Below are 17,592 nucleotides of genomic sequence, written 5' to 3' on the forward strand. Positions count from 1 at the left end.
GGTCAGCACTCTGCGATCTACTCATTTTGCCTCGCGATCTACCGGTAGATCGCGATCCACCTATTGAGCACCCCTGCACTAAAGTGTCAGCACCACCTGGCATGAAATGTAGAGACTTGGAGCTCCAAGGTATTTCTTTCATTCACTTTTCTAACTGGCAAGATTAGGGGACTTGTGTAGATCAAAGGGGGAGGATGATTGAGAGGCAAATAGACAGTGCAGAGAGCAAGGTGAGTGTGTCCTGCAGCAGCAGCAGGAGGTGGGGTGGATGCCACTCTGGGAAATAACCCACTAAAGTACCCTGCATAAAATGTCTGTGTGGGGGGGGGGGAATAGGTCATTTACTGTCCAATAGCAGAAAATGATAGTGCCTCAGCCCCAAAAGATGTCCGCCCTAAAGCCTCTTCTGAAGTAAAGTGAAAGAAACTATAGATACTGGAAGGAGGGGTGTGGACATAGGGGTTTTTTCCTGCTTCAGGCAATGTAGGCAGGATGAGCCAATTCTCAGTCAGTTGAAGATGAACTCCCCAGAACAAACCCTTGATCACCTGCCCCAAATGAATAGGCTGCAAAGTTCCCTTCAACAGATACACAAAAGGAAATAACATTGCAAGTTGTGACTGCTATATAGATAGTTATCAACATACTTAGTAAAATAATTGAGATCAGTGGCTTTCGATTGACACCTATGTGCCCATAAATATTAGAATTACCCATATGACAAAGGATTCTGTGAACTCCTATTTGCCATGGAGAACACTAGGCAAATTCTGGCTGTTAGGAGGGCTGCTGATGCCTTTTTGGATCATCACAGTACAGGTAAGTAGAGATTTTTCTGTCACTGTGATATTTCAAATCCACTTACTGAACAAAGGTAGCCCATGGCCTGAAAACAGATGCCAAAGTTTCTCCTTTTATTTCACCTGGGGGGGGGGGTTAATGATTGAGTCAAATAACCATGGCAGGCCCCCCAAAATGCAAACTTCTGGCCCTTTTCATAATGTGATGAAAAGGTACATCTTCAAATTGTTAACAGTAACAATCTCAGCTACAGGGGGGGGGGGGGGTTTAAATCCCTGACTTTAACAGTGTTGCAAAATCATATCCAGGGTACTAAATGGGTTTTTTACTATAAGAAAAAGAGGTTACTGAAGGTCTCTCCCAGGTTGCCTACCCTTCTTTTCTCTGAAGCACTAATGTGCTGAGAGCCAGATTGTTATATTAGGATTGTATACTAACAGGCCAGGGACACTTAGGGCCCAATCCTATCCAACTTTCCAGCACCAAAGCAACTGCAACAAACATTCCCTTACCTTGAGGAGGCATCTATGACTGCCCCCACCACCACCGCAGGATGCAGCGCATGCCCCATTGCCATGGCTGTATGAGTGCTGGAAAGTTGGATAGGATTGGGCCCCTAGATTCAAATTGCCAGCCACATTCTCCCTGCCTAGCCTGCCTCACAGGGCCGTAATGAGAATGAGGGAAGGTGCATGTACATGGTCCTGAGCTCCTTGGTTGGCAACCTTCAGTCTCGAAAGACTATGGTATAAGCCTATAGCAGCCAGTATTCCCAGGTGGTCTCCCATCCAACTACTAACTAGGCCTGACCCTGCTTAGCTTCAGAGATCAGATGAGATCAGGCACATGCAGAGTAACAGTTACTTGGAGGGTACAGTAATCAGTGCTGCTTTTTCTAGGCAGATTGTTGGTTTTTCCCTGAGATTGTCTTATATTAATCCCTTGGTTGAATAAAATGAAGCTTGGCATGCGGCTTTCATTTTGCACATGTTTCAGTTTGCACAAGAGAAATGATTTGCTTGTGAATGTTACTGCATCCTATCAAAGAGAGGAAAAACCACACTGCTAATTTTTGGTGGGTTTTACATTGCCAAAGGACTGGTACAATTTCAGCAACATAATGTTATCAGTTTTTTAACTGTAACACTTGTAAGCTGTGCAAATATCTCTGCATGTGGCCCTGGTAGAGAATTCTCAAACAGTATGTTGAAAGGATCTGCTAATTCTGGAGTTTTGTTGTTTTCCTACTCTTGAGATTGTTCAGAAGAAGCAGAGTAGAGATTCTCAAGGGTTCACTCAGAGTCTGAAAGTTGGAAGTAGAACCCTTGCCTCATTTAGCTGCTTCCATAAGAATTGTAGCACCACATGTTTAGATAATATTCTTCTCTAAGTCTGAATAATCTCATCTTCTTATGCTGTTAGATCAGAAAGTAATTTGTTCAACAATCTTAAAATAAAACTTACATTTAAATGCATGGGGGGTGGATAGCTGCTTCTGTTTTATCTTCTAATTAGTTTCATTGTAATTTTCATGAGCGTAAATTCATTGGTGGTGGGTGGTTGATGAAGGGCAAATCTCTCCCAACAGCTGCTTCTTCTAGGCATCCAGACACCTGGGTTACTGCTCTGCAATCTATTGCCCTAAAATTCTCAAAATTACAATTTAGTCCCTTGAAACCAAACAGTGAGCCTAGCCTGTTAGCAACAGATGCATGGCTCCCATTGATTTTGCTATACTGTGTGTTGAAAGATGCAACAATCATAAGGAAAATTTTTTAACATTTTAAGAATTCAGTATCTAATCTTAAAGAGACAGTGAAGACCTGAGTTGATAGTTAATGTTTTAGGTACTGTCATCAGTTTTGTATTATGAAAGCTATGATTTTATTTTATTGTTTTCTGTTTGTTCTGGTTGTTTGTTTTTGTGCATTTCCTTTATCTATGCCAATAAAAGTTTTATGTATGTAAGCTATGATTCATCTGATTCTAGTGCACATAGGTTTAGGGACCACTTCAACCCACTCAGCGTTGAAGTGTCTGCTTCCCATTTTGTTAACCCTGCTATTATAATCTGACTTTTTCTGCACCCTGTTGTTTTTTGTGTCTTGTTAATTCTCTGCTCTCCAGTCTAGCCCATGACAATTAAAACATTGTTTTTAGCTGCAATTCATTTTTTTCCCTGTGTGAAAGTGACAGGGAGCTAAAACTCTGACCATCTGATTTCATTTGACTGATAACCTACTTTATTCCACAAGATTATGCTTTAATATCTGTCTTATTGAAACTGTTCCTTATAATGACGAGTGACAGCATAAATAATAATAATAATACAGGTATTTATATACCACCTTTCTTGGTCTTTATTCAAGACTTTATTCAAGGCGGTTTACATAGGCAGGCTAATTTAAATCCCCAGAGGGATTTTTACAATTGAAAGAAGGCTCTATCTTTCAAGAGCCACAACAAATTCAGATGTTTCGTTCTGATCTGGCCTCCATCCTCCCACACTCAGAGCAGATAGAAATAGCTCAGCTCAGCTTGTCAGCTGCTTCAAGGTCGCACGGTGCTGGTGGCCTCGAACTGGCGACCTTGTGGATGTTATCTTCAGGCAAATGGAGGCTCTACCCTCTAGACCAGACCTCCTGCCTATAGCATAAAGAGCTACATTTCTGAGATACACACACACTAAAGTAACATGTATTCAGTAGAGTGAGGCCTTCAGTTGCAAATATGCCCTGTAGGAAAGTATAAGAAGAATGGAGATATGCCTGTCTTTCAAGCTTTGATGTCTTTAAAAGAAATGGGGGGGGGGGGGCTTGTCACTAATTCTCCAGCTCAACCTATAAGTAGGAATAGACGGGTTTTGAAATGCCTCTATTTTTATTTTTGTTGTTGTTCTTACAAGTTGTTGACCTCAATTTGGTTAGTCATTTTACATATACAAAATGACAGTGTAGTCCGACAGCTGCCTTGTGACTTCAGGGTCAGTGTAATGTGGGAGACTATAACCCCTTTTCAGATATTCTCCAATCTTTGTTGGAGAACATATGGAGATTGCCCCACTCCCATGCTGATATGCAACCTGATGCTAATGTCAGCACAGACCAATGCTGTATGTGTTGGGTGGGGGGTGAGGCTTCCTCTCACATTGGTGGGCATTGTGATATCCCTCAGACCCGCCACACATTTTCCAGTGTAGATTGGATAACTTCTGAAGATGGTTTGTTTGATGTGCAGGAAAAAGTTTCAGAAGAGAGAAACTTGGATTCAGATCCCCAGACAGCCCTGAAGCTCAATAGATGACTTTGGGGCAGTCATTATCATTGACTTTCTGGCTTCAGAGGTTTGTTGAAAAAAGAAATATAAGAAAGTCACAAAGGCCTGTCATGAGATGAGACTGCAAGGGTTTTTTGTTTGTTTTCTTAATTAAAGTAAGAATAAATTACTGTACAAAAATTTATCCACATTTATTCATAAAAGTCTATTCAAATTGGGGATACTGTACCAAAAAAAAATCTACTTCAAATGTTTAGCTTCTGTTATCTCTGATATTGGATCCAAATCAGTTCTGAGCACAGTAAGTCCTGTCATCTTCTGAGCATTATAAAAAGGTGCTCAAGGGAGTGAATTTAAATTTATTAACCTAATCAGACTGGATAGGCTTTGCAGAGTTAGTGAGTATTGTTCTGCATGGAAAAATGTATGTAGCGGTGTATAACTTACAGATATAAAAGAGGCGATGAATCATTGACTGGAGGCTATTCTCAGTCTATTATTTTTTTAGTCCATCTCTAACATAACTCTTCATACCTCACTTCACCCTTTAGCTATTTCTTTGATATTCTTCCCCTCTCCCCCCCTTATTGCACTCTTCTGCCTGTGATCTTTTTCATCTGTTCCTTATAAGTACTATTCAGAGAACTTGCTTGTAGAAATCCTTACAATCCAATTTACAATCCAACTTACAATCCTTACAATCCAATTTACCATGACAGCATTTAACCTGTACTACCTGGGATGTTATCAGACACTTGCCTTTGTGGAAATTTAGTGGGACTTACTCCCAGGGAAGCGTGTATATGATTGAAGCCTTAGGTTCTGAGTCCTGCTGCACAGGACTTCATTGTAGAATAAAGGAAGCTGTGGAGGTTCCACAGTTTTCTGTTTTACTACTACAGGTGTTATCTGCAATGGTTCTGTTGCCTGGACCCCACGCAGATACCAAATCAAATCAAATCATGTGATTTTGGGCAGCACTGAGGTCCGACCGGAGCCTTGGGTGCAGCCTTTATGGGTCTCAGAATGGTCTCCGGAGGACTCCCATTGAGCCAAATCTGTGGATCCAAAATCCGCAGATAAGTAGGCTCAACCTGTACTTTAGTTCTATGTGCTACAGACTACTCCTGTCCACAGGGGCTGAGTTCGCTGCAATTCCCTTCCCCACAACTATAATTAGGATAAGAGTCCTGTCACTGTCATTGTGAGTGTAGTAACCTGATCCTAACCAAGTTTACTTGGAACTAAGACTGTTAATTTCAACAGAAACCACTTCCTTGCAGATGTACTTAGTTGCCTGTGTGTTGCAGTAAGAGTATTAAATTAGGATCTGGGAGAGCCAGGTTCACACTCCCAGTTAGTCTGAAAGCTAAATGGACTAGTTTAGGCCTGTCCCTGTTTCTCAGCCTAAACTACTTCATAGGGTTGTTGTGGGGATAAAATGAGAAAGGGATCTTATAGACTGCTCTGAGCTTCTCAGCAGAAGGTCAGAATTGAGAAGTAACTGATGATGGCTGCCTGGAAGGGACACTTTGCATATTAACTAAAGTGGTACCAAGTCCATCTCTTTTGTCAAATACATACAGAAGGTACTGAGCATGGTTTTGTTTTTCTTAATATCCTGTGAAACTGCCTGTTCTACAATTAAAGGGCACATGGTTGTGGTTGGTGTGCACAGTTTTGTTTTGTTGTGCCAGTGCATCAATGAGGAAGTGATCCTTAAGCATGCATGCAGTACAGTACTTCAGAGTAAATGACTTAGGAAGTCCTGCTGGGTTCAGATGAATTTGCTCTCTAGTGAGTGTGCAGTTACAGCCTCAGTTGGTTGTTACACTGAAATCAGTAAACCGTGCTCAGGATTGAAATGTGAAGGCACAAGTTATATTCCACTGAATCTACTTGCAAAACTCTCATTGATTTTAATACAGTTAAATTGCACCCTAGATATCTAAATTAAAAATGTGTAAGAGCATAAGTAAAAGTAACCTAACATTTAAGGAATATAGTAGTCATTGCCTTATTGAATTCAGAACTTCTACGTATTTGATAGTGTATTACAATGAAGAGTCGTGTTTGATTAGCAGTCTCAGACTTCATTAAATTTGCTCTTTATTTGTGGCACTGCCTTGCATACATGTTGCTTGGTATGCGAGATAACTGAATGAATGCAAACCAGTTCATTTAGTTCTATATAAAAAAGGCTGAGATGGTGAAGTGCAGCTTCTGATAGTCAGTCTGGAAATGGGTGTTTGTTAGTCAAGCAGGTTTTAGGATTAGGACAGAAGAAATGAATCTTAGAAAGAAAATTATTTGCCCATAGTTAGGTTGGTTAAGCATTTGTGTAGCTTTCACAGCGAGTTTATCCACTTACTTCAGCTCCTGGACTAAAGCTGGGCAGTACGTATGCTGGCCAGTTGAAAGAGCAAGTAGCAGGGCAATTAAAACAGTTGAGATTGAGGGGAAGGGAGGGTTATAAAGATATGAAATGTGAAGCATTTTCTTGGTTATTTTACTTGCATTATTTCACAAATTTTCAACAGATGTTACATAATTCTCTGGGAGCTTTTTTTATGTGAGTAATCCTTATATCCCATCAGGGAGTAGCAGATATTTAGCACAAAACCCTTTTAATCTTTCAAGTGAGATTTGCTTTTTAAGCGGTATAAATAATAGCATAATATTTCAGAGCAGGAAAATGTGACAGATTGGTGTGCAACAGCCCTATAGCAGTATTTCACACACTGTGGATTATCACATTGTATGCAGACATGATGGTAGGTGGACTAGCATGTTCCATGTTAGTATCTTTGACATAAACATTCTCTGTTAAAATAATCCCTGGTTCCTAGATCTCTCAGCAGTGCCAGCTCTGTCCTTTTCCTACCCAGGTAGCGCTATCTTTGCACCTAAGAATGCCAGCCAAACAGTCAAGGGGTTCATTCACCCCACATTCTCTGTACCATCACATGCTGTCTAATGGAAGCAGTCCCCTTCAACTTCATGTTTAAGACCATTTCAATGTAAGAGATTTGGCAGTAGCAATGGGAGCTTTCCGAAACCCAGTGGAAAAGCACACAAGGCCTTCCTGAGGCTTTGTGCATGTCCAGTTTGACCTTTTATTTTTGAACCATAACTCCTTGGGTGCATAGAAAATAACTTTTGAAGTTCTCCATTTTGGAAGTTCTGTGAAGAAAAAGAACCAGTTTAGTTTATTTGCTTATTTGTGAAGTAAAAACCTACCAGAATAACTGGCCTGAAAATCAAAATCTGCACTCTATTTTTAATTCTCCTTCTATAAACTCAGGATCATATTGCATGGGGACCATTTTGCATACATATATTTCTTCCACATAGGAAATTGTGTATCTCACAGGTACACAGGCATATTGGTCACACACATGGCAATCTCCTTTCATATACACATGATGGGATGTTCAGTTGAATGTCCAAGGGCTTTTATGTCTGAATAAGCCCCTAGTTTAAAGAAGTCTTTAAACTAGCACAGCTCTCTGTCTTTTTGCTGCTACGGACTGATTCTTTCTAAAAATAGTGTCATACAGTCATTGCCAATGTTTTGTATCTGAAACTCTCCTTTAACCTCAACCTTAAGTGCAAGTCCAGTTTAAATTTGTTACCATCTATTTTTCTCTTATGACTTCTTTTTCTTCCCTGTTCAAGCTGCCTAACCAGAACATGTCCAGGAGCAGCTATTCCAGTGCTCATTCCCCACATGTTGTATTTTCTTTGCTCTGACAATCAACCGAAGAGACAAATGAAAATAGCATTGGCCCTCAGCTGCAGACCCACCCATTGTAGCCAGCAATATACATGTCATTGAGTAGGTGACAACAAATTGCCTAATTCAGAGATCAGCTAAAAAATTGTGATCTGGAACATGCCACAGTACTTGGTAGCTGTGTCTATCATTGCTTTTAAACTGAGGCTGGTGTCTCTGATTAAGCAACAACTGTGACTCTGCAGATGCCTGATCTTAGAAGCTAAGCAGGGTCAAGTCTGGTTAGTACTTGGATGGGAGACCGCTTGGGAATACCGGTTGCTGTAGGCTTATACCATAGTCTTTTGAGACTGAAGGTTGCCAACCACGGTGTGGGTGAGGAAAATGTTTGGGGTCTAGACAAGTGAAAGCTGTGAGCAGGAATGGCAAAAGTAAAATGCACTATTTTTTGTGTCATTTGGATGAGTAGATTGGACCTGGGACAGATAAAATGCGAGCCTATCAATATGAAATGTTCTAAAACAAGGGGACAAGTTTCAGAATTAATATAAAACTAATCTAAAATAGAAATCTCATTATCTTTTAAGATGTACGTTGTACTGTCATGCACAGATCTGCATACAAGTGGATAATAAAGCATGGTTATTTTAAATAATGGCATCCAAGTGTCTTCTTGTGTAATAGAACTTTGATATATCAGCTATAAAAAGATGTAGTAAACTATTGCAAGGTGACTGCTTTGAAATTTTGGAGATTGTCTGGGAGATAAAGCTGCTGGGTTCCTTTGCACTAGAGAGCCTTAAAATATGTGTTACTTCTCTAAAATGGTTGAAAAGTTGCATCAGGATGATGGATCCCTGTTATAGTAATCGGAATGTTGCATTCAGCTGTTGTTTCTTTCCCACCCTGTTGTAAGCTCCTTGCACATCTATCCTGGAAAGTAGCATTAGTAGGTATGGGTAGAAGGACCATGTTGGGACACGGATAAGGTGACACATGTAAAAGCACTGAGATCCTTCTGTTGGAATTGGTGACTGCCTGTCCTTGGTTACCAGTTCTGATCCATAAAGTCAAGTGCGTAATATCACTTGAATTTTGTAAATTGTAACCTGTGCAGATAATCTGTTTTGTTGTTAAAGCATTAGATCTTTTCACTATCTATATAAGTGTTCACCGGTAACTTGAAGGTCCTTTGGCTTAATTTGCTCATCCTACTCATACGAATGCTGAACACTGTGTGAATATAGTACCTCTATGTTATTTTCTATCATGTTTGCTTGGTCTCTGCTCTCTGACCCACCAGTGATGAGTTTGGCTGATGATGATAAATATTATGATTTCTAGTACTGCAGATCAGTTCACAAACCCAGAACACAGAAACACCCAGAGTCTTGGGGAAGCTTGGAAGACACACTCACAGTCATTAGGCATGTGTCCAGGGTGTTGACTGTCTCTGAACCCTTGCCCTTCCAGACATACTGGTCTGTGGACTACAACGTTCTTGAAATAAGCACTGCCCAACAGAAATGGGACCATAGGGCTGTTGATTTGGCAGTTTCCTGAATTATGATTATCTGGTTTATCTCTGATGAAGACTTCTTTTCACTTTTCTGCTGGTATCAAATGAGACAATTTGGTTATGTCCATAATTAAGTCTTTTTTAGGGAAGCACACACAAACACAACTAGCTGATGGTTCTGAATTATGCACTTTGAACTCCCCAGTAGTGCTTTCAGAAATCAAAAAATCATTTTTAAAGGCATCAGTTTGTTGAAGTTACCCCTTAAGCTACATGTTACATGCTGAAGTTAGCAGGCAGCCCAACATAAATCCCCGCAGTCATGCAGTGGCATGTTGCAGGCTATGCAGCATCCTGCCAGGGATTTTGGCTGCTGGAGGTTTCCTCAGAGTGACATTTGCCCCAGGTTAAGCCTGCAGCTGCAATGGGTCAACTTGGACATGTGCCAGTGATATCACTAGTGCAATACTGCATTGATCTGTGTAGGTAGCAGGCTGAGGAGGGGGGTTTGAATACAGTGTGTGCTGGCACTGCTGATCCCACCCCCTTCCTGGCCCAGATCTGTTCACCCCCGGCCCATTCAACTCCCTATATGCCCTCCTCCTGCCCCTGCTCTGGACTTACCTGCTGCAGCGGGCCTCCCAGCAATTGCCAGTGTTAGTGGAAAGGCTCTGGTTTTCCCACCGGTGTGCCTGGCCCTTGCACTATTACAAAGCATTTTACAACAGGCACACTGTCAGAATGTGTGTTCCGCTGGTGCAGACCACATTAGGGTTGGGTTGTAAGACTTTTTAATGTTCAGGTTTCGCAAATGCCTTCTGTTTAAAGCAGCAGTTCCCAAATTCCTGAGGAGTTTGAGAACCGGGGCAAACCTTTGCAGGGGAGAGGGGAAGGCAGCAACACAATCCCCAGGATCACATCACTGCTGGGGATGGAAGGGGAGTTTAAAATTACCAATTGCTGTGCCTGCCTCAAGGGGGTGCAGGGAGCCCTGCGGAGCCCTCCATAGGGCTTCCCAAGCCTCAGAATATCTAAAAATAGCTGTTGCAACCCACTTCTGGTTTATGATTGTGAAACCGTCAGTGGGTAGTGATTGTGATTTTTACACTTTCCAAGAGTTGGGGAACCCTGTGGAGGGCTCTGTGGGGCTCCCTGCACCCCTCCAGAGGCTGGCGCTGTGATTGGTGAGTTTAAAATCCCCTCCCCAGCCCTTTAAGGGGCCAGAGGTAGGGCTTCTCAGACTGGGTTGTCACAATGCCCCAGTTTGAGAACCTCAGATCTAAGGATCATCTGCTCCCATATGAGTCTGCCTCTTTGGGGGATGATTATGTGCTATGTTCCAAGCATGCCTGCCTTCTGAGGTTTGGTAATGTGGTGACCAGGAACTGGGTCTTCTAGTTGATAATATCCTATGAACAGAACTCTCTAACAAAGAGATGCTCATTTGGTACCAACTCTTTACTACACATCAATTCAAATTACTTTTATGGTCAATATTTTTTTTGTGATACTTTAAAAAATTTGCCTTCTTTTATATTTCTGTTTGTCTTCATATGGATGTAGGTTTTTTAAACCGTATTCTTTGTTTTTGTAAACCTTGTTGTAAATTTTAAAAAGTTTAGAGGCAGAAGTCCTGAAGGAGTAATATACTGGGTGAAGGTAGGTTATGTGATACACGAAGGAAGCAGCAGAGAACAGTTTAATTCCTTTCCTTAGAGTTAATGTTGAAAATTTCTGTTCTCTAATTAGTTCATTGAATAATTAATCTAACTGAAGCGACTGCAGAGAAGCACTCCAATGAGGCAATCAACTCTTTTCCTTGCATCTGAGACTGTCTGATGCAGGAGGGGAGACTAGCACAGCCTCCTTCTCAACCCTTTTGCACCTAACACCTGATATGCAAACACAGGGCTGGTTGTGGAGTCAGTTGTGGATTTTGTTTCCTGCTCTGGAACTCTGGTGGACTAGAATGAATTTGTTCTGTTTTCTGCCAAATCTTCATCTCGTTAGGCAGAAACATGCAATTCCCCTATCTCTAGCCTGATATGCATATGGATCCAGGTTCTGCAAAAAGATAGCTAACAAATTGTGTCCGTGGCAAAGACTGTGTCTTTCCCATAGCTACAACTTAATATGTTATAGTCATGAACGGTAAAGTTTCTGCTGTCAGTTGATAATGAGCTACAAACAAGTTTTTTTTAAAAGCTCTAACCTTTTTGTCTCTTGAAAAATCTCTTCTGGGGTTGCACTGCCAAACAATGCCCTTCACTGTTGTAAGCAGGAGGTTCTGAAAGATATCTAGTACTGTAATCAGTGCTTTTGCATTTGTGTCCAAACTCTGATAGAGGATGTCGCCCATTGCTTTATCTATTGCGAATGGTACAATTATCCAAGAATTATATTCCTGTCTCTTGCTTAAAATAAATCATGTTACCATGAAAGATATGGGTGCATTGGAATCATGGAAGATCTGGTGAGGAGGTAGACCGTGGTGTCTGCAGTGGCCCTTTTAAGAGTTAAGGCCTGGGCTTTCAGCAAAGGGTGTGCTGCACAGCTGCAGCCACTAAAAGCAATGAGGTACCTAAGGATATAAGGAGCACCTGAGGCAGGAAGGGTTTGTGGGTTGTAGGAGTGGAGATTGACTGGGCTTATTGAAGCCGGACTTTGGCTTGGCAACTGGCTGATTTGACTGACTTACCTACCTGGAATCTGACCTTGGACTGTGACTTGGCTTATTGACTTTGGAGTTTGGCTTGCATACTCTGACTGATTTGACTGACTGACCTGGAATCTGACCTACTGGACTGTTGACTTAAGGCTCTGCCTTCTGGACTGACCTTCTGGCTAATTGATTATCTGGCTCACTGACTAACGGGACTACTGGAACAGGCTGTGGACAGCTGAGGTACTGCTATACCTGGAAGGACTGCTGCCTTAGGAACTGGGTCCCTGCAGTTTAAACAGGCAAGCTACCCTGGTGGTGGAGTCTAGCAGTACTGCATAGAGAACTGGGGCCATTGTTGGGGAATGAAAGGGGAGCTAATTAGCTTAGAGTGGGTATAAGTTCCCTAAGTGAGGCTTGGATTGGGAATCTGGCAGAACAATGGGAAAGTGTTAATGTTATCAGATTGTGATTGATTCATGCAGCTAAAATTTATCCAAGAGATTACTTTTTCCTATAACACTGTCCATCACTTAACAGAAATGTAGATGCTACTTGTGTTGTAATGGGAATTTCCTTAGCTGTATCCTGAACTATTTATACATTCAGATTATGCATTTTCATTTGATCCATTGACTCCTGTAATTTTATACTCAGAAAATTTGAAACTGTCTATATCAGTGGCTCCCAAACTTTTTAGCACTAGGACCCATTTTGTAAGCCATTTCTACCCATCCTTGCAACAGGGACCAAATGTGTGCACCTGTGGGCCAGGCAAAAATGGGTTAAAACAACACTTCATTGGGACCTACCTAGTTTTACTGACTTAAAAAAAAGAATCTAGAAAGAAATATTTATTTATTTATTGATTGATTGATTGTAATAATAACCAGAAAGAAGATTGTCAGGCATTTATATCCCTATATTTACACATGTTTGGAAATTGCAGGAGCTCAGCTCCTTGTAGGGCAGTTAGCAGCTCTCTTGCAAACTTCAGTAGCTGAACTCTTTGCAGGATAATTGGCAGCTATAGTGTCTCATTTTTGAATATCCTCAGGCCGTGAGGTAACTAGTTGTCTGATCTTTCCATCACTCTTTGGTGTCCCACCAAATATCAGGTCGCAACCCACCAGTGTGTCCCAACCCACAGTTTGAAAACCACTGGGCTATATTATTCCATAACCAGTTGATCATCATCACCAGGTTTATTTTGTTAAAAATCAACATTCCTTCAAGTGTTTCTGATATATTAAATGTAAGAGACTTCAGGCTCCTGAAGCTTCATTAAAATCCCATGAGTAATATTCATGTTAACTCATGAGTATTACTGAAAAAGTCCAGATACATTGTTGAGTACATTCCAACCTAAAATGTGAGAAAAATGGTTTATTGGAAATAATGTGCATTCTTCTAATATAGAAAGACTGGAGCTGTTTTAGGATTGAATGAAGTTGCCCTTACAGTGTTGTGCCATAAGACCCATAATCAGGCTACAGTAAAGTAAAAGCAAAAAATATTCTTGGGCCTTATTTTTATTACCACTATCAAGAGAGTGACGGACCAGGAGAGATATGGCGTTGGGGGTCGGACAGGCCGTTACAGGAGAAGGAGAGTTAATCATAGGCAGATCATCTCCCCTTCTGGTCCCTCCCCCAATTCTCAGATGCCTGGTGGTCTTGGCGGTGAGTCCCTGGATCTGAAGCTGCTACTTTTGAATGCCAGGTAGGTGAATAATAAGACCTGTATCATCCAGGATTTGATTCTGGATGAGAAAGCCGACCTGGTATGCATTACGAAGACCTGGTTGGACGTGGAGGGAGGCGTTAGTCTCTCTGAACTTTGTCCACCAGGCTTCCAGGTGTTGCAGCAGCCAAGATTGCAGGGACGGGGAGGGGGAGTTGCAATGGTCTATCATGAGTCCATCTCCCTCACCAGGTGCCCTTTCCAGCAGTCTGCTGGGTTCGAGTGCCTGCATGTTGTGTTGAGAGGACCAGACAAGATTGGGATTCTGTTGGTGTACCGCCCGCCCTGCTGCCCAACAATCTCCCTGCCTGAGCTGACTGGGGTGATCTCGGGGGTGGTATTGAAGGCCCCCGCCTGTTAGTGCTGGGGGACTTCAATGTTCATGCTGAGGCCCCTGCGGTAGGTGCAGCTCAGGATTTCATGGCTGCCATGACAACCATGGGCCTGTCCCAGAAGATCTTGGCCCCGACACATACTGCAGGACACATGTTGGACCTGGTGTTTACAGCTGGGCACGGGGGCAGTGATCTGGATGTAGAGGAGATCAAGATCACTCCGTTGTCATGGACAGATCACTTCCTGGTAAGGTTTAGGCTGGTTGCGACTTCCTACCTCCGCAGAGGCGGGGGACCGTTTTCTATGGTCCGCCCCTGGAGGCTAATGGATCCTGAAGGTTTCCTGAGGGCTCTGGGGGATTTTCCCACTGCCAAGACTGGCACCTCATCTGAGGCCCTGGTTGACCTCTGGAACAGGGAAATGTCCAGGGCAGTGGATAAGATTGCTCCGGAGCGACCTCTGCCACGTCGCAGACTCGGAGCGGCTCCTTGGTTTACTGAGGAGCTGCGAATGATGAAGCGGCAGGGCAGGCGTCTAGAGCGACGGTGGCAGAAAACTCGTGATGAATCCGATCGGACACGGAGTAGAGCTCATTATAGAGCCTACTCCGTGGCGGTGGTAGCAGCGAAGAAATCATTCTTCTCTGCTACCATTGCGTCTGCTGATAGCCGTCCAGCAGAGCTGTTCCGTGTGGTGTGGGGCCTCCTCCATCAGGCCCCACCAGTGGACCAGGAGGAATACACGGTCAGCCGCTGTGACGTGTTTGCACAACATTTTGCAGATAAAATCGATCGCATTCGTTACGACTTGGATGCCACATTGACAATGTCTGATGATGTCCCCCTGGCAACTGCTTGTCCAGTGTTGTGGGATTCTTTTCAGCTTGTGTAGCCTGAGGATGTGGACAGACTCCTTTGGAGTGTGAGGCCATCTGCCTGCCTGTTTGACCCTTGCCCAGCTTGGCTGATAAGAGCGCCCTGGGGTGGACTGGCTGAGTGGACGGGGAGGGTGGTCAACTCTTCTTTGGGGGAGGGGACGTTGCCACCTGCTTTGAAGCGGGCAGTAGTTCGCCCCCTCCTGAAGAAGCCCTCCCTGTATTCCACTGTGTTGAACAACTATCGGCCAGTCTCCAACATCCCGTTTCTGGGCAAGGTAATTGAGCAGGTGGTGGCGGCCCAACTCCAGAGGGTCTTGGATGAAGCGGATTATCTGGATCCTTTTCAGTCTGGTTTCAGGCCGGGCTTTGGGACAGAAACTGCCTGATCGCCTTGGTGGATGACCTACGCCGGGGACTGGACAGGGGGAGTGCATCCCTGTTGGTCCTGCTGGACCTCTCGGCGGCTTTCGATACCATCGAACATGGTATCCTTCTGGGCCGACTGGCCGAGCTGGGAGTTAGAGGCACTGTTTTGCGGTGGTTCCACTCCTACTTGGAAGGTCGGTCCCAGATGGTGGTGCTGGAGGATGCCTGTTCGACACCCTGGCCTTTGAGGTGCGGGGTGCCGCAGGGTTCAATTCTGTCCCCCATGCTATTTAATATCTACATGAAACCGCTGGGAGAGGTCATCCAGGGGTTTGGAGTGGGGTGTCATCAATACGCTGATGACACCCAGCTTTATCTCTCCTTTCCTCCAGACTCCAGGGTGGCGGTTGAGGGCCTGGAGCGCTGTCTGGAAGCAGTGAGGATCTGGATGGGGGCTAACAAGCTGAAATTAAATCCGGATAAGACGGAGGCTCTCCTGGTTCGGAAATCCTCGATGCAGGTGCTGGATTATGGGCTTGCTCTGAATGGGGTTGCACTCCCTCTGAAGGAGCAGGTCCGCAGCTTGGGGGTCCACCTGGACTCGCAGCTGCTCCTGGATTCCCAGGTGGCGGCTATGGCTAGGGGGGCCTTCACTCAGCTTCGGCTGGTGCACCAGCTGCGTCTGTACTTGGATCGTGCAGACCTGGCCACGGTGATCCATGCTACGGTGACATCGAGGTTAGATTATTGTAACGCGCTTTATGTGGGGCTGCCCCTGAAGACGGTTCGGAAACTGCAATTAGTGCAGAATGCGGCGGCCCGTGTGGTCACTGGAGCTAGGCGGTTTGACTCTGTCAGCCCGCTTCTCCAGGGGCTACATTGGCTGCCCATTCGTTTCCGGGCCCAATTCAAGGTGCTGGTTTTGACCTTTAAAGCCCTACACTGCTCTGGGCCAGGCTATCTTAGAGATCGTCTACTCCCGTACAATCCGGCTCGTCCTCTCAGGTCATCAGAGAAGGCCTTTTTACAAGTGCCGCCGCCTAAGGAGGTACGTGGGGCGGCTGCAAGAAATAGGGCCTTCTCAGTAGTGGCACCAACGTTGTGGAACTCCCTTCCCCTTGACTTGAGAATGGCTCCCTCTCTTGAGACTTTTCGGCAAGGCCTGAAGACCTTGTTGTTTAATCAAGCCTTCTGACTTCATGGCCTTTTTAACATCTTTTATACATCTTTTAGTTGCTTTCTACAGGCTTGATTCCTCTAAGTACTGCTGTTTTATGCTCTTTTATTCTGACTTTTATCTGACTACTGTTTTTATGGGTTCTGCTAATGTGTTTTTAATGTGTTTTTATCTGTTTGTGAAATTATGTTTTAATCTGTTTTATATGTTGTTAGCCGCCCTGGGTCCCTTTGGGGAGAAGGGCGAGATAGAAATAAAGTTTTTATTATTATTATTATTATTATTATTATTATTATTATTATTATTATTATTATTACATATCAGCACAAATATTTAATGTGAAAGAGTATCTGTCGACAACGATATTAGTTCAGTCTTACTGTGCGCATTCAACAAGGCGCTGGTGTGAAGGAGAACCATTCTGGTTAGTACAGTGTATAGTCAGCTTACCGCACTATATTAAATTTCAAGACTTGACTTTATATTGGGCTTACTTGTTTGAACTATACTTATCCTTCTCTTGAATTGAATGTGAATTTGCCGGGTATGCAGGTGCACTGTTACTGATGGAAAGCTTTGATTTTTTTTTTCAAGCCTTACTGAGGTGAAGCTAACTGATATTGTTACTCAGTTTCAGGTGCAGGACTCTGTATCCCATGCCCTGCTTTTGCTCGGACAGTGCAACATTCTAAGGAACTGCACAATATCCCTGCTTCTCAAAGAAGTCAGTCGATTTGCTGATGATTTGCAGCATGCCAATGAGGTACTGTGATGTTAGAAGTTTTATGCAATCATAAAGGTTTAAATGTGATGGGTTTCTCCTTATCATTGGAGAGCTCTCATTCTTGAAGTTTAAAGTTACAGAAAAGCCTTCAGTACATGCTGACTTTCAGTTGTAATTTTGCCTCTATATTAGAACAGCAGTGGTTTCAAACTTTTAGCAACAGGATCCACTTTTTAGAATGAGAATCTGTCAGGGCATACCAGAAGTGTTGTCATGACCAGAAGTGAGATCTTCAAGCAGGAAAATTTTTAGGCTGCAATCCTACCCACACTTACCCAGAAGCAAGTCCCATTTACTATCATTGTTAAAAGCATA

The 17,592-nt window shown here is 43.3% G+C and overlaps 1 protein-coding gene across 1 annotated transcript in view; it reads left to right on the forward strand.

Annotated features, from left to right (window-relative positions):
- The window catches only part of MEI4 (meiotic double-stranded break formation protein 4), a 173,403-nt gene that overhangs the window by 127,748 nt on the left and 28,063 nt on the right, over nt 1-17,592 (forward strand). The window contains exon 4 of the mRNA XM_066622710.1: nt 17,125-17,256. Within this exon, the coding sequence (XP_066478807.1) occupies nt 17,125-17,256 (132 nt within the window). The remainder of the gene's footprint in view (nt 1-17,124; nt 17,257-17,592) is intronic.

Source organism: Tiliqua scincoides, chromosome 1 (genome assembly GCF_035046505.1).
Source record: "Tiliqua scincoides isolate rTilSci1 chromosome 1, rTilSci1.hap2, whole genome shotgun sequence".
In the NCBI taxonomy this organism is placed as follows: domain Eukaryota; kingdom Metazoa; phylum Chordata; class Lepidosauria; order Squamata; family Scincidae; genus Tiliqua; species Tiliqua scincoides.